We start from the raw sequence: 16,751 nt of genomic DNA, 5'->3' as shown, positions 1-16,751 counted from the left end.
TGGTTACTGTAGTACTAAGTAGATGCCGGCGGTTACTGAGCACCACGCACTGTAGAGGTATTGCAGTGAGAAGTAAACCAAAACGGCCCGACCCCACGCTGCCGAGCGGTTGCGGCACTGGACGGTTCAGTTGCCAGGGCATCTCGGGCTTTCATCTGGACCTGCCGCGGGCGACAGGCGCATCAACCAAGACGGGACGAAAGAGCAATCCCGTCCTTTCACTTCCCTCCCTTTGATGTTTATTTTGATGCCTTCTTCGCCGTTGTCTACCTCTAACATATTCACTCCAAGAACCATTAGCTACCCCTACCTACTCCAGCTACAACCACCTCGGCACACGGTAGTAAGTGAGGTGTATGGTAGACGGGCGCCATAGCTCCCACCCGACCTCCACTGACACTTGGTTACGTCAAAGCGCCGGCCATTGCGATCGAAATAAGTACTATGTACTAGGTAAGTAGAGGTAGCCCAGGTATGTACAAGTTAGAGGTACCCCACAATTCTCCGCCATCGCTAGGTAGAGGTACCTACTACACTACAAGGGGCCCAAGTCCCGACCCCCGGCCGCGGCCACATCGCCAACCAGGTTCCCACCACTGATGCTTTCCACTTGTGACCGGGCTCCCGCTCTTCGCATCCCACCGTCGTCGCACACGGACCGCTACCTACACGTCGTCACACACTCCTCGACAGCTACATCAACCTCTAGCAATACCTATTTCTGTGAGTACTGTGCGCAGCGATTGCACCCAGAGATGATTGCCATTGACCAAACCTCCTGTCCAGACCCCTATAGCCGATAGCTTCTATCGACCTGACGCAATGCTCCGCCGCAGTTGAGCTGTCCCAACTGCCCTGATCCACCCCACGAAGCCGCCCGCAAACGGACTTTGGGCAAGCGATCTCGAAGCATCATCCCCTTAGCACACAACAACATACAAATCACGTCGACCCGCACCTGCCTGTGCCCGATAGCACTCTCGCGACTGGCATGATCGATCGTCTGTTGCGTCCGTAACCAAGCCGACGATATAACCTCCAAAGCATCCGCCCAACATGCGCCGGAGTCGAACACCGCCTCCATCGCCCTACCGCGTTCTGGCGCACCATGGCGGACCCCAACCACCGCAAGACTCGGGTGCCCTCATCAGGTCCTTCAATGTCGAGACCAATCCCACTCGCCCGATTCGCCCCTCTCCTCTGACGGCCTCGACCATCCCGGACATGCCTCTCGACCTGGTGGACCGAATCCGATCGTTTCCCCTCTTCGTGTCCGCCCCAGAAGGCTTCCTCGTTGCGATTGGCACCCATCTCAAACCCCAGGTCCATGCCGCCCAAGACCACATCCTCACAGAAGGCGACGAAGCAAAAGCCATGTACTGGCTGGTCCGTGGCGTGGTCGCCGTCACGTCCCGCGACGGCGAAGCTGTCTATGCCGAACTCAAACCCGGCGCCTTCTTTGGCGAGATTGGTGTGCTCATGGACGTTCCACGAACTGCGACTATCATTGCGAGGACGAAATGCCTGCTGGTCGTTCTTAAGAAGGAGGACCTACACGCCGAATTGCCCAAGTATCCTGACATGGAAAAGGCTATTCGCCAGGAAGCACAGGAAAGGTTGACCATCTTGAAAAAGAAGCGGCAGGAAGGCAGGCAAATGGCCAACTCTTCGAGCAATAACCTAGCCCGAGAAGCAGTGCCTGGCGAAGTTAATACCGGAGAGTCGGGCAGCATCAAGGAGGGCGCCGTGGTCAGAAGCAAGAAGCGCAAGTCGCCCAGTCCTGGTGTGATTGACGACCCGACCATTAGTGGTAGCGCCCTGGGAAGCGGTTACGTCAATGTGCGAAAGACGCTTAAAGAGCTTCCGCTGTTCTCGACGCTGCCTTCCGACATTCTGCACTTCCTGGGCCTAAGCGCACAGCCAAAGTCGTACTCGCCTTTTACCGACATTGTCCGTCAAGGCAGTCCTGGTAACGACATTTTCTTCATAGTTCGGGGTGAAGCCGAGGTCGTACACGAATCGGAAAAGACGTTCTCACGACCCCGTCTAAAACAAGGACAATACTTCGGTGAGGTGGCTAGCCTAGGCTTGTCCGAAGGGAGAACTGCCACGGTCCGGTCCATTACTGCAGTTGAATGTTTGATGATTGGGGGGGATGCGCTTGAAGAGCTCTGGAAGCGCTGTCCACCCGAGATTCGGTCCCAGGTGGAAGAGACGGCTCGAAGGCGCATCAAGGGAACAGATGAAGATGTGGAGATGGTGGATGCCCAGCCTGAAGTTACCTTCACCACACCTTCGAAGCCAACCTCGCCGGCTAAAGACAAGACACAACAGCCTACAGATCCCGATCCGTTCCTTAGCGTGGACATGGAAAACATTCGCAATCGCCGTAGGAACTCGATCGTCCCGCCAACTCCTCAAACCGATGCTTCTGCCATCGTTAACGGCATGAAGGCTATCACTCCCGAGAGCAGCCCGCTGCGACATTCGGTGGCAGACGGCTCCCCGATCCCGAGCAAGCGCGCGCGAACTCTACCTTGGAGACCATCCACGATCGAAGACGAAGCCAAGAAGCTTTCCCTGCCGGATGATATCCTGGTCTGCATCTTCCAGCACATGGATCTCCTCGAGTTAATCAGACTACGAATCGTTTGCCGAGACTGGCGTCGCCTGCTAACCACCAGCCCGAACCTCTGCACCCATGTTGACCTCAGTCTGATCAACCGCAAGGTAACCGACTGGTCCCTTGTTCACATCCTTGCCCCTTTCATTGGTCTGCGGCCTGTCGAGGTTGATATCAGCAACTGCTTCCACATCACTGACGAAGGGTTCCAAGCCCTGTGGAAACAATGCGGCAAGAACATCAAGGTCTGGAAGATGCGCAGTGTCTGGGACGTTTCCGCGTCGCAAATTCTCGAAATGTCCGAAAACGCCAAAAGTCTCGAGGAACTCGACTGGTCCAACTGCCGCAAAGTAGGCGACAACTTGCTCGCCAGGGTAGTTGGCTGGGTGGTCCCCGAGCCTCCCCCATCCCGGTCCTCTGAGAATGGCAAGGTGGTCATCGCCTCTTCCAACTCTCGTAGCCGTCGTTCAAAGCCCACCGCCAACGGCTCAGCCACCGCTCCCGCCCAGCCACCGCCCGGCACCGTCATAGGCTGCCCCAACCTGGCCCGCCTTAATCTCTCCTACTGCAAACACATCACCGACCGCTCCATGCACCACCTCGCGCTCCATGCCTCCTCCCGTCTCCAATCTCTCTCCCTAACACGCTGCACAAGCATTACCGACCAAGGCTTCCAAACCTGGTCTCCGCATCGCTTTCCCAACCTCACGACCCTCTGCCTAGCAGATTGCACCTACCTCACCGACACCTCCATCATTGCCCTGGTGAACTCGTGCAAGTCCCTAACCCATCTCGATCTTTCCTTTTGCTGCGCCTTGTCCGATACCGCCACCGAGGTTATTGCGCTCGGTCTGCCGGGTCTGAGGGAACTACGGATGGCGTTCTGCGGCAGCGCTGTGTCCGACGCGAGTCTGGGCTGCGTAGCGCTGCATCTTAATGAGCTTCGTGGGCTGAGCGTGCGCGGGTGCGTGCGAGTGACGGGGGTGGGCGTGGAGAACGTCCTGGAGGGGTGTGGAAGACTGGAGTGGGTGGATGTCAGCCAGTGTAGGAATCTCGGGGGGTGGTTGGTTGGAGGAGGAGTGGGGAGATGGGGATTTGATGAGCGCGTTGCAAAGAAAAAGGGTGGTGATGATGCTTTGGGGATGATGGAGAGCAAGGCACAAGGGGGTAAGATGGGAGCTGGAGGGGTGGGTGGTGGTGTGCAGAGGCCGAGGGGAAACAACGGCGGGCTGAGACAAAGTAAGGTGTTAGGACCGGGACCGGTGATGAGGCCAATTATCCCGCCGAAAGGAGTGACAAACCACCGGACGAGGAAGCCGATTCGATTCGTGGTTGAGAAGTGTGGTCTCGAGTTAAGGTGAGGTTGCACGAGCGTCCGAGGCTGAGCCAGGAATGACATAGAGGGATGACATGGAGCTGGACATACATACATGGGCTGGTTAACTGCACATAATTTTTTAGTATTATACTGGGGCTTGTATAGGTTGGCTTCAGTTCCTTATACGCACGGCAAAGTCGAGTTGTTTGCATAGACCGGCTGAACAGGATCAACAGGACTTGGCTTGGTGTTTCTGGCTTTGGACATTCGTTTTGTACATATTACCTGGGATTCTGGATGGGGCAACGGAACCTACCTGCATACACATAAGGACGACAGAACATACGATATTGATACCCCTTCATTCCTACTCTGGTCCTCGTGGTATATATGTGATTGTGAGCGTGATCATATCTAGGTAGTATGCGAGACTAGACCGTGACCGGCTCTGAGAATTTCTGTACTGGGTCTGTAGTACCTACCTCTACATATAAGACTGCTGTCCATCTCATCTTCCCGTGGTCCATTGGTGTAATGGCTGAACATTGCCTAAGTTGGCGTATTGTTGTGCTGTCCGCGGCCGTACGGTACTAGCGTGGAAGTTACTACCGGTGCGAGTTAGGTACTGGCCTTCTTTTTTGTTTTTCTTGACTGGTTGATTCGGCTTGATCCTCCAAAAGATCCAGGCCTAGCCCAGTTTCACAGACGGGGATTTGCTCGCGTAGAAACCATATGTAAGAGGCAAAAGCCTCTGGAGTGCTGCTTTTTGTACCGCCAAGGGTTGTCGCTATTTTGACGTCGTGGACATTGGAACCAGTATGACAGACATTCAGGTACTCTGAAAATATATGTTATTCGTTATGTCGTTCTATCATCTACAGATATCGCTTGTAGTCAAACATGCTCTCAAACGCCTACACCATGGAGATGCCTACCTGATAAAACAAATCCAACAACCCAAAACAGGAAAAAAAAACCGCTGACTGCTAGAAACCAAGGGCAAAAGAGAACACAGACCCAGAAAGACAGGACGCCCAAGGGACAAAAGCCTGTTCACAGGAACATGTTCCTCCTATCCGCGTCCCTTACCCTACCTCCTGGCGCCGTGTAATCCACACCTGCGACACTACTAAGGTCCTTTTCGAACACAGACTGGATCTTAGTGACCTGCAGAAGCCTAGCCAGGTCGAGCTTTACACCCTCAAAGCTCGCCAGTGATTCAGCGGCCTTGACCGCATTCTTGATCTGCCGCCCATTCAAGTCGTGTTCCGCCAACCTCTCCAAACCCCGCTCATCAATGTCCACACCTCCGGGCACCATTCCGCAAAAATTCTTCCAGATTTGAAGCTTGGATTCGAAGCTCAGGTCCGTATACCTGATAGGTATGTGGATCCTGGACTTGAATGCTTCGTCGAAGGTGGTGACGCGGTTGGTGGTGAGAAAGAGGATACCGGTGTAATACTCGAGGACACGCAAGAAGACCGAGACCATGGCGTTCCTGTGCAGATCATGCAGGGCACGCTGTTCGAGAAAAATGTCTGCCTCGTCAATGAGCAGAACGGCACGCCATGTGGCGGTCATATCCATGATCTGGGTGAGTTGGGCGTCAAGCTCGGAGGAGACGCAACCGAGATCGCCCGATGAGACCATATACAAGGGGCGCTGAACGTACTCGGCTACGCATTCTGCCGTCAGTGTTTTGCCGACACCCGGAGGGCCGTGAAGCACGCAGACAAGGCCTTGGCCTTTGCCTTTGACAATGTCGTCAAACCCGGGCCGCTCACGGGTGTGGTTGGAGACAAGGGCTTGGACGGTCTTCTTGATGGTGGGGTCGAGGACGAGGCCGTCAAAGCACGAAGTGTTCCACTGGATGGGTTCCAGCTTGTCGACGAAGAACTCGAGGAACCGCTTGATGGTGAAGGAATATCCGCGAACGGTGGCGTTGGTGAGCATGGCTTGCTCGTCAGTCAGAGGCTCATATTCTTTGGTCTCTGATGTGAACTTGATGGAGGACGGTGAGGGGGCTTTGGGCCTTGAACTCGGCAACTTCTTAACAACAAACGAGTGGTCAGCCGCCAGCCGGTGGAAGGTGGCGCAGTCAATCATGACGCGCCCGTTGACGCCGAAGCGAGCGTAACCTTGCATCTCCTTTTTGATGACGGCGATGCCATTGTATTGAACGTAATGTTGGCCGAGATGCTTCTCCCACTTGCGTCCACGGGCTAGTAGGGTCTTTCGGATCCCGTCGGCGTCCTCGTGTAGATGAAGGGGGACGATGTCCAGTTCGCTAAGCTGGACAACGCCAGTGTACTTGCGGAAGGTCAGATGCGACTTGAGGGTTCCCACATTCTCGCCGTCGAAGTCAATGTAGCGACAGGAGAGGGTCATGCCGACAAGATTGGCGTGCTCATCGTACTCATCATAGTACCGGCGGACGCGATATGCGCGATCCTGATCCAAGATCTTGCAATGAACAATGGTGTCGGGGGGTAGGAGAGTCCAGGCGTTATCGTACGAGATGGCGCGAATCTCGCCGGATATGCACTTTTCGTAGGCAGCAATCTCGGACTCAAAGTGGTTGTTGATCCAGTCCATGAGGAGGTTGAAATGTTGAAGGGACTCCTGGTCGTCGGTAAAGCGCTTCACGCCCTCGGCTTGGAGTTCCTTGCGGTAGTGAAAGAGGGCATGGTAGGGAGCTTCGATCTGGACATCGTCGACATCGATGGGGTCGGAGGGATAGTCGCCAATGACGTCCCTGAGGAGCTGACGCAGAGGCTGGGGGTTAACGTAGAGGCGGGTGTTGTCATGTTCGCCGCGGTGGTCGTAGTGCTTGACGAGGCAAAAGGCATACAGACGCCACCAGTCCTTTTGTGCTGGCTTCTCGATCTCGGTCTTACGCTCGGTGAAATAGTGCTCGTCCTTCTCGTCATATCTCCTATCAAGGTGCTTAAACTCGCACTTCATGGTCTGGTCCTCTGGGGGCTTGTCTTTGTCGTCTGTGGCCGAATCTTTTATGTCTGAGTCTGCCTTTTCGTCTGTTTGGCTAGTTTCGTCTTTTTTGTGCTCGGGCGCATCTTGGGGCTTGGTCTCGTCGTGGTCGTTGACCCCGTTCGTCTCGGTACACTTGCAGGTACATGTACACATGGCCTTGACGGGTTCTTGAACAGGAGTCCCATTGGGAACATCCTCAGTGACGGCAGCAGGAGCCATAATGTCTGATGTGTAGATGCTGTGATATGCCTGAAGAAGGCAAAAGAATGGTAGCTATGGTAGCACAAGAAGACAGGCAGAAGGTTTGCGACAGGATTCTGGGGGACAAGGAGCAAAGACAAGCAGAGGCATACTTCAACCTTTTATACTTTGCCCGACTTAGCTACCTCCACAAGCCCTACCTTCCTGCCATCCCATGTCTGACATCTCTATGCAGGGCGCCTGCGATGGCAACCACCAACGGCTGGCCTCATCCAAGGCAGTGACGGTGAGGAAAGAAGAGGTCAAAGTCGCTGACGATGCAGGCTGCCGTGGCTGGTTGTGTTCCCTCATTGATGCCCAGCGAATGGCGGCCGTCATCTTCTCCACACTTGACCAGGCAGACGGGCGACCTCTTGTTCGGCTTCCACTGATTGTTTCATTCTCTTTGGCTGTCCAAACGACCACCACCCATGGCGATGCTGGAAACTTGTGGGGCCGGGCGCGCGATGACTCGTTACCGATGTGGTGATTGTGACGATCTAACGGCAGGCAGAAGCGAGACATGCTGGACAAGGACGACTTAAGTGGGACTGAGGCTGAGTTTCTGTCTTGCAGCGATTGCGCCAATGGTGAGAAGGAAAAAAAGTGGTGAAAGGATGAAAGACGGGAGCAGGGGAGAAAAAGAGGAGGGAGCCTGGCTGCGCTGCCGATTCTCGGACCAATCCAGGGCAGGCGCCATGATCCTCCACTGCTGACGAAGGGCGGGGCGCAGGGGTCCCCGCAGCGCCATAACCTACCTCCAGGGCTAGGTACGTAGTGCCACTGCCCTGTAGCTTTTACACTTGTAGAGCAACTCCCCTTGCCCTCTCCACTAGGGACCTCTCCGCTCAGCCCTATACAGTGGAGAGGGAATGGATCCCGCCTAATCAAGCCCCAGTTCCGTCAGTTGTCATGGCATTCCACTTCGGTTTTTCGTCAACAGCATCGTCAACCTCACAGGACACTCAATACGTTTCACCATGTTGGCTTTCTGAGCCCAATACTCCAGTCTTCACCATATCTGTTGCGATGTGGATTTCGTCAACGCATCTCTTGGCAGCGGCAAATGTGCTCGAGTTCTCATAGGGATAGGATGAACGAACGCCGTTCATCTCTCGACGAATTTCATCCGAGGCATCGATCCAATTTTGCTTGGTACATACGGTCCTTTGAAATGGACTGCGAAGTCAACAAGAAGCGAGTCTCATGAGATAGCATCCTTTCTGAAAGATATCTAGACCCCCGCGCCAACCCGAAATCTAATATGACAAGCGGAAGAGCAGATGCTGTCAAGCTGAAGCCGACATGTTCTTCGCTTTCTTGGCCGAATATGTCGTCCTCGGAAGGGACTGTTGTAAGCGAACTCTGTTCTTCTTTTCCAACTGTCTCAGCTCATATGACGGCTTGAGGCCCGGTTTTCTCCTTGGTGCCCCGCAACTTATCGTTATCGTTCCCGAGTCCCGTCCGGGTCCGGGTTGACAGATGAAAACCTCGAAAGATGGAAAGAGCGCCCATAAGTGAAGGCCCCGCCGCGCGTCGAGCAGGTCTCGAGGCTGTCCTGTGTACTGGCGCCAAAAGGCCGCGGGAGCCCAGACGCGTTTGAGAAGGCGAATTTTCCTTCATTCCTTCTGACTGGCCGCGAGAGAACTAGGAAACTTGCTCATCCTGAATAGAACACGCCTCACCTACCGCCGTTCACGTCCCCGGATGCGCATTTGTTAGAGCAGTCCTGGCCTATCTGAATGTCCCTTTACTTACGCCCACTTAGTACTTTCTTTTCCAAGGTCCCAACCGATCTTGAATCCATTCAGTCTCCTTCTTCGTTCGGTGCCAGGAAGGACACGCCCACACGATGCCCCTCATCAAGACCGAACCAGGCGTGAGGATCAAGTCAGAGCACGAAGCTAGGTTCCACTTCTCCTCTATTCCACGCCCACCTGTTTCCTCGGTATATGTCAAACAAGAGGATTGCAAGCCCCCCTCTGTGTTTGTCAAACAAGAAGATCGCAAGCCCGTGAGTTCATCTTTCTGGCACCCACTTGCTCTCTGGCTAACGTAACGTGTCTACCTAGGACTTCTTTCTATCTCCCAACTATGGCCCGTCGAGGAGACATCGGAGATTCCGTCATGCCCGCAACTTCATGGTTCATAGGCTAAGATATGGCAAAACGATACGCGCCCACTACAATCACTCGGAGAGCACGGTGGTGTTTACTCTGAGTGATGGAGCAGCCTCTGTCATTGACGACTTCCCAGAAGAGGGGCACCAAGCCGAGGAGACGATTTTCCAGCGTTTACAGAGGGCAAACTTCAACATTCAACCCATAGAGCCTTCGGGATTCCTATGCCGCGAAGTACAGCGTCAGCTATCTGTTTGTCAGTCCAGCCCACCAAAGGTCATTTCCACCGCAGTGCAACGGACATCTGGGAACATTCACGCGCCTGAAGCTATTGCAAAGCAAGAACAGACGAACTCAGAAAGCAAGTCTCTTGCTTCAACGGTACATGCGAAGCCTGCTCCTTTACCTGCATCGTTCTTCGGCAGACCTCAACCCGCTACCCATATCCTGCAGGTCACATCCAGTACTCCAGTACCTCAAAAGCCGTCCGAAAGCATCTTTGATATATCCCGGCCTAAAGATCAGTCCAACATCTTTTCCCATCCCATCCCGCCGAAACACAGATCTTCTCCGTCCCTCAAGTCCTCATCTGACCTCACATCGGGCCTCGCGGTAGGCTGTGGTAATCAAAGTACGAGAAGCCCTCGCAGCATCTTCAGTCATTCGTTCTCGGCTACAGAGTCGCCTTTTTCAAGCAAGTCAGCCCTTTGGCCCACAGAATCCTTCACTGGCTCTTCTTTCCTCAATCCCACTACTGGCCCGGATGTTTTCGCCTCCTCCCTTGCCGCCACTGTCAAGCCTTCATCGGAGGTAATCATTATCGACTCCTCTCCCGAGTCATCTCCGGCATATTCCCCCCAGACAAAGAAGCGCGCTGCCGAAAATCAGGCTCGCAGCGCCTAGCCTACCTCTTTCAGTTAGATCCAGCCAGTTTCGCCTCTATATTTTCCCTCTTGGTAAAATGGATGGTCCTATTGATCACCCAACCTACCGAGGATCCTAGTTTTAGGAGGCCAGTGCGTCGTCCTGGAAAGGAGAATCAGATACCTCTAGTCAACTGTGCCAATGTTTGGCTCTTTTCCGCTCTGTTGGTGAAAGTGACAACTCCTGGGACGTTGTGATGATGGAGAAGCATATCGGTCCAGTTTGTTGGGCTTCATCTACTGATGTCGTTTCTGATATTGTTCATGTCGCTATGGATGATGTCTCGTAGTCTTGGTAGCAATTTATGTGGTTATTTTGTACGTTATGTCAAAACTTCTGGGCCTGCCGTCCTCATATTTACATGTGCAGTAATCGGAAACATGTGCTCACATATGAGCAAACAATCATCTTGAGTTCGATTTTATCTTCAGTACCTCTGCAAATGATATTTCGCATAACAGACCATATATGTTGTGCATTGTGTTGAATTTCCGTTGTTCTTCAAACAGAATAATACGGAAACAACATTAATAGCACCAGAGTCCAGCGGGTGCCGGTGCCCTATAAAGCTGTGGGTGCTACAGCGAAATTGACCCGTCGTAAGGCTGAGGAGGTGCAGGGATGCTTCCGCCCCACAACACTTACAAGGCTGCACGGTCAAAATGGCTAGTTCCGAGGGGCACTTGAGTTGATGCCGACGGATCCCAAACAAGATCGGTCAATGTTAAGCATGAAGTTCCCAGCTTTTCCGAGACCTGCAAAATTGGGGTTGATATCTGCGCTGTTCCTTCACGAAGTGTTCTTTAGAGCATCACCGCCGCTTTCGTTACCTGAAGCGGGAAACCCGGGCTCTGAACAAGAATTGTCTAGCAGACAATACGTGTAAAGAAAACAAGAATTGTTTTCCAAATATTAATTGTCTCCCAAACATTGATTGTCTCCTAAGCCCCTAGATGTTAAAAGTATAGAGTATAACCTTCTGTACTTTAATAGTCTTTAATAGTAGCCTTTAATACTAAACTATAGTGAAGGCTAGTATTAGAATTTAAATAATCCGGAATAGCTTTACAAAAAGTAAGTTACAAATAAGAATCGAACAAAGGTCACGAACAAGAATAAAAATAAAGAAATAATTTATTAACCGCTTGACTACTAAGTTAGTTGGTTATTTCTGAAGGAAATGGCTAGTTCTTTCCGTTGATAAATTTCGCTGGGGGAGGGGGGGGGAAGGAAAGTAGGACTTTGAGACCTTAAGAAATTTCGAAATTTGGACCCGACCCGGCTCCAAAACTAAGAATACTATATTACAGCGCTTCCCCAGTATAAGAAACATGCATTGTTTTTTAAACATTGATTGTGGTTATTGTCCAACAACCACAATGTATGTCTAGAAACAGATTTTCCCACTACGGTAGGTACAAGTCGGTCATGCCAAGACCTTACTGGCTCGTAATCTCACACAATAATTGACTGTCGACATCTTGCTTAAAGGGGCGGAGTACGAGCTTTCTGACAGGCTACATTAGCCACTTTGTGTTCTTTCTGGGTATTCAAAGTAACAGCGTCAGCAGTGGGCAGAAGCCCAAGTTTCCTGCTTTGGGACAGAATAACATCAAATCATCTAGCGTATTAACATTAAGAGCTCCCACAATCGTTTGTCCATTGCAGAGCAGTAGGTAATCAGTCTCTTCATTATGTTCCGAGGAGTTTAACATCTACCATAATCCCATTATCCTTCACATCCCATCTTTCCCTCTCCACGACACGGAAATTCCTTAGTACTGAAACCAAGCACAACGTAGCGCCACTTATTGCTATTCATATCCCTTTTCACAACTACTCCAACCTTGAAGGTGTGGTAATAGATGCGGCTGGGTTGATTGATGCCTGTAGAACAAGGTAGAACTAGCGAATAGAGGTATCTTCGTAATTCTCTGTTTATGATTGAAATGCGTTGAGGTTACCTGGACGAACGTTGCTGCGGAACGACAAGCAAAGAAGGCAAGAGCAGCTAGGACCGAACGCGCCGGTACGTGCCCTGTAGCATCACTAGAGGTAAGTTAGGTAGGTAGGTACCTAGTGACCCAAACACGTTTTCCGCCCCTTCCTCCTCCCTTATCGTTATCAGCGCTCGTGACTTTTGCCTGCTCCGTTGACTCCTCGCTTCCAACTCACCATCTCCATCCATTCGGTTATCATCACCTTCTCGGATTCCACTTTGCAATAACTCAACACGCAACATCTCAAACCCCAAGGAAGTACACCCTTGCACCATGACCACACGGCCAATCTCCGAGGCAGCTGTCATTGCCAGCGCTGAAAGGCGCCGCTACAACATCATGTCGGCAATCCAAAGCTCATTCGGCCTCAGCGATGACCGCGTTATATACATTATTACCAAGTTCATTATGCCCGAGACCTTCGCTGCGTGTTGTAAGTGGATCAGAGTCAAAAGAAGCTGCGAAGGCGGGTGCAAGTCCGAACTCACCATCAACCTTATCACCAACCCATTGACGATGTTCGACTGGTGGGTTGATTACAACCTCTGGGCGCATTTCTGCAAGTTTCACTCTTTGTGGCCCTGGGATTTCAGAAGCGAAATTGAAATGCTTACAACTGTTGCCAAGTTTGCGAGTATATCCACCAGCCGCAGTTTGGAGAGCTTGAGAACATGGCACCTCAGTATCGAAGCTTTCTCGACACAAACGAGTTACGTACGCTGGAGGTTGAGAATGCCAAGGATATAAAGGTACGAGTGGGTGTAAAGCATGAAGAAAAGGATCAGGGACTCAGGGTGAGGGAATGTGTCTGACTGGGGAAAAAATATGATGTCGATCCTGACGTGCCATAAATGGTACTACCGATGGAAGCAGTGCTCTCGATTGCGTGATAAACAATAGCGCCCGGCTAAGAAATTGCAAAAGAGCTGAGCATAGACTAGGATATAGTGGTCATAACATTGAGTCCGAGACAATTTTACTGTTCGTTGGGTCTTGCTGCATGTGGTAACTGAAGGGATGACACCCAAGCGAGCACCAGGCTAACTAAAGATGTGGAAGGTGCAATGGAGCAATGCAGCATCCCAGACTGAGGATTGCAGATGCTGAGATACTCGGCTAGGTAGGATGGGGTATCAAATTATCGTCGCCCGAGAAGCATGATTTATAGTACGAGTCAGCAGTGGAGGATCGGATTCGGGACGGTAGCTGCTCGGATCGAAGATATCAGCACCGACAGTTCGAGACAAGCTGCAAGCAGACATGGCGAAGCCGCGAAGGGGGAACATAATGGAAGGATTGCCTTTGCAAGCGACAGATCATACAGGTAGTAGTGGGTTTTGCAGGCCCGGATAGCTTGCTTGTACAAGGCTCGATCCAGGCAGACAAAACACACGCGGGACGTAAAAGAGTTGCAGATGGGTGGCTGATGTAAGTGGTAGGCCGATAACCTGACCGGTGATCGTGGTTATTCCGATTCCTTTCGTCGGCTACCATTACATGATAAGGGGCCCTTCATCGTTTCTAGGTGGTTTCTCCCGTCAGCATCGCGCAAGAGGCATGTCTGACTGGAAGTACCTTAGACTGACCAAGTGCGCGACAATGCAATTCCCTTTGAGAACATTACTTAAGCAGGGGGCCTGCCCTGGCTGGCGGGGACTTAACGCGGGCAGTAAACGGGATGCAAACGCTGCGACAGACGCAGCCATCAAGGTCCCGGCCTCCTTCCCGCCCCCGTCATCCCTAAGAAAAGTGCGACCGACAACGAAATTTTGCCTACCTCTACTACCTCTACAAAGGTACACAGAAGATTGACGGGGATGGGACTGGAGCCCATCCACGTATCGTCGACTGTACAATCTAACCCTGGTATGTTTGTTAGTTTGGTATAAAAAAACGCCTATCTCCACTTGAGAGCCCCGGAAAGTGAGGAAGTATTCGATTTTCAAATAGATAGGCACTGAAAGGGGACTCTTTCTTTTATATTTTTCAAGTTTGAAGGCCTTCAAGGAGACGGATGGAGGTATAAACAGAGGCTTTTGTGGCGTATTACATCCTGGTCATTGTTGGTCGCTCTAAAAGATAACTCTAAGGAAGCCAATAAGAGCTCTATATCTCCCTTGTTCAACCTATGGCCGAAGAACCAAACTAACAAACATACCAGTCTTATATTGTACTGAGCTTCTGCTGCACAAGTGGCAGGGCCGCACCACAAGTTCCCAATTTTATGTCAATTGCATGGAAGCTGGAACTTGGTCACCACGCCTAATTGCCGAATCATGACTACAACGAGTGTCCAAGTACCCTCCCATTCGCTTCAAATCACTCCTCCTCGGGCTCTCACACCACTTTAAACCGGACAGCAAGCTAACAAGACTTGTCTTTCACAGAGGAAACACCCAATGTCCTACCTTGCGACCTTTCAGATTTGATTTCTCCCGACACTTCAGCATCGACAGCGACGCCACCCACGGCACCGAGCGCTCTACCATTCGCAATACTACCTCGACTCTACGAGATAACAAGGCTCCGAATGATCTAACAATCCTCGAAAGCAGGGGCCACAACACCACAAGTTCATATACCAGGCCGTTCCCCCAATACCATGCCAATGCCTCCAGCGCCACGAATCCACGCATTCGTCTCCATCGAAGCTATGGAGCCGTACACCTACGCGACTCTTTATATCCCAATGCTGTCTACCGAACCCCTTGTCTCGATTCGCTTTGCTGCTATTGGCCGATTTTCAGAGAGAGCCAGGGTACGGAAAGATGACGCCCAATGTCAAATCGAGCGGCAGCATACATGTAGCTGCTAGTATATAAACCGAAAAATCGGCCATTACCTACAATTCTGGAGATATCAAATACAGTTGCTAAAAAGTCATTGGACAAACAGCAGAAACTGCCTCTCTCGTCTTCATAGTTTACAAACAAGTTGCAACAACCAAGACCAACCCTCAACCTCCGTTGCGCCATTTTCTTCTCGCTCTAAGTCTTTCTGACCCCTCTATATGTTGGATAACAGCGCAAAAATGCACTTCCAGAAGATACCTTGTCTGAACCTACTATAGACTGCCGACACACGTGCAGTACGAGCCTCAGTCGTCTGTTAGATCAATCTCAACCTTGCCGTCTTCCAACCTGCGCTGTTTGTAGCGAGAAGCGAAAAGAGCTGCGTCCATGGGCTCTCTCTTGATGCCACGGGCTTCGACGGCAAGTTCGGGCTTGATACGCTTGATACGCTGTCACAAAACATCCTGCAGTTAGCCCAGCTTGTTGTGCGTTGGGACAGTAGATCTAGAGAAGACAAGAGAAATGCGTACCATGAACTCTTCCTCAACATCAATGACTTCTTTGGGTCGGGGTACAATAAACTCCCGAATAAGGCCCTCTAACATATCATGTTAGCAGTGGTTTTGATGCAAATGCCGTACCGAATTGTAGCGTGATAGGTGAAACTCACCCATCGTGCGGTATCTAAACTCGAAGACCGCAAAGGGCCGATGAAGCGGATCCGCGGAAGTAACAACGTAAAACTTGGGCGCAGTGGCCGCTTGCGACTTGAACCTAAGTGTGAGTGAGTTGTTAACCAGCTGTTGTGACTTGTGGGTTTTTCAGGAAACTGAATACTTACGTGGCTCTGCTGTCTACTGCTTTCCCCTTTAGGACCTTCTCTGCCACCTTTCCAACGGATGTTTTGGGTGGAGCTATAGAACCTCCTCCTGAGGCCGGAGTCCCATCATACACCAACTCGAGTTTAACGACGATTGTGCCATACCTGCTGGCTTCTTCGATCTGTTTCTTGATGTCCTTTTCTGAGACCGGTGCCTCCACTGCATGGCTTTACGTCAGCATTTGAAGCAGCCAAAAGCCTCAGACAAACGGAGTTTGAGGTCAAAGTAGCGTGGTCCTACCAATGTCGAGTGAAGAGAAGCTGAAAGATATCTTTTGCCATCCAGTCACGTTGTCGCCAACGATGGCAGCGGAGAAAGTGTCGACTTGATTCCTTATGAGGTGTGGTCGAAGGGACCAATTGTCGATTATGACTGTCAAACTGATTTGCCGACGGAAATCTGGGAAGCCGAGCCCGGTACTGTCGATGGCGACTTCGAACTGCTCTCCTGGCTTTGACTCCACATAAGCCAACGCGTATGGATCTTCCTCACTAATCCTCGATGACAACTTGTGGAACTTGTACTTCTTTGAGCCCGCCTTGACATCGTCTGGCGGCGCATCGTATTCCTTGGCAAGTTCACCATTAGCCCTAATATTGACCTTGAGGCCCGGGAGGCAGCTCAAGATAGCCATGTTCAGGCGACGATCTGCGTCTGGTTGAGGGACCAAATCGAGTTGTCGAAGTGAAGGAGTTAAGAGGGAAGACCAGAGAGTGGAGACGGTACCAAGTCGACAGGTTGCGGGAATTTCAATTCCTACCTCACCTCAACTTTGGTGTTTCGCAGGGCACCGTATGGGATCGTGGCGGACGCGTCACTGCACCCTCAGACGCACAAAAGAATGAAGGTCACAATTGGAAAG

The 16,751-nt window shown here is 51.6% G+C and overlaps 4 protein-coding genes across 4 annotated transcripts; 2 read left to right on the top strand and 2 right to left on the bottom strand.

Annotated features, from left to right (window-relative positions):
- Positions 1–3,492: 3,492 nt before the first annotated feature.
- B0T23DRAFT_403137 (P-loop containing nucleoside triphosphate hydrolase protein) lies at positions 3,493–7,151 on the bottom strand (the record flags this gene model as incomplete). The annotated part of the gene is made up of 2 exons (XM_062838748.1): positions 3,493–3,642; positions 5,031–7,151. The coding sequence occupies 2 exons, from the start codon at positions 7,149–7,151 to the stop codon at positions 3,493–3,495; spliced, it is 2,271 nt and encodes a 756-aa protein (XP_062696359.1).
- A 1,759-nt stretch (positions 7,152–8,910) lies between these two features.
- On the top strand, positions 8,911–10,327 carry B0T23DRAFT_101283 (uncharacterized protein). Its single transcript, XM_062831693.1, has 2 exons — positions 8,911–9,186; positions 9,245–10,327. Exons 1-2 carry the CDS (start codon positions 9,025–9,027, stop codon positions 10,193–10,195), a joined length of 1,113 nt encoding a protein of 370 aa, XP_062696358.1. The 5' UTR covers positions 8,911–9,024; the 3' UTR covers positions 10,196–10,327.
- A 2,162-nt stretch (positions 10,328–12,489) lies between these two features.
- On the top strand, positions 12,490–13,384 carry B0T23DRAFT_403135 (uncharacterized protein; the record flags this gene model as incomplete). The annotated part of the gene is made up of 3 exons (XM_062838747.1): positions 12,490–12,747; positions 12,852–12,965; positions 13,337–13,384. 3 exons carry the CDS (start codon positions 12,490–12,492, stop codon positions 13,382–13,384), a joined length of 420 nt encoding a protein of 139 aa, XP_062696357.1.
- Positions 13,385–15,025: 1,641 nt separating this feature from the next.
- Positions 15,026–16,751, bottom strand: B0T23DRAFT_334666 (uncharacterized protein). Its single transcript, XM_062835782.1, has 5 exons — positions 16,130–16,751; positions 15,850–16,048; positions 15,679–15,782; positions 15,539–15,606; positions 15,026–15,457 (listed from the first exon to the last, which is right to left on the bottom strand). Exons 1-5 carry the CDS (start codon positions 16,521–16,523, stop codon positions 15,314–15,316), a joined length of 909 nt encoding a protein of 302 aa, XP_062696356.1. The 5' UTR covers positions 16,524–16,751; the 3' UTR covers positions 15,026–15,313.

This window comes from Neurospora hispaniola (assembly GCF_033458365.1).
Source record: "Neurospora hispaniola strain FGSC 10403 chromosome Unknown B0T23scaffold_2, whole genome shotgun sequence".
In the NCBI taxonomy this organism is placed as follows: Eukaryota; Fungi; Ascomycota; class Sordariomycetes; order Sordariales; family Sordariaceae; genus Neurospora; species Neurospora hispaniola.
This window is presented reverse-complemented; position numbering and strand designations above follow the sequence as displayed.

Excerpts from the sequence above, each read along its gene's own strand:
- B0T23DRAFT_334666 (XM_062835782.1), bottom strand. The coding sequence starts at position 16,523 with ATGGCTATCTTGAGCTGCCTCCCGGGCCTCAAGGTCAATATTAGGGCT. Across the intron at positions 15,783-15,849 it reads GCAGTAGACAGCAGAGCCAC|GTTCAAGTCGCAAGCGGCCA; the intron begins GTAAGTATTCAG and ends ACTCACACTTAG. Across the intron at positions 15,458-15,538 it reads ATGTTGAGGAAGAGTTCATG|CGTATCAAGCGTATCAAGCC; the intron begins GTACGCATTTCT and ends GTTTTGTGACAG.
- B0T23DRAFT_101283 (XM_062831693.1), top strand. The coding sequence starts at position 9,025 with ATGCCCCTCATCAAGACCGAACCAGGCGTGAGGATCAAGTCAGAGCAC. Across the intron at positions 9,187-9,244 it reads AACAAGAAGATCGCAAGCCC|GACTTCTTTCTATCTCCCAA; the intron begins GTGAGTTCATCT and ends GTGTCTACCTAG.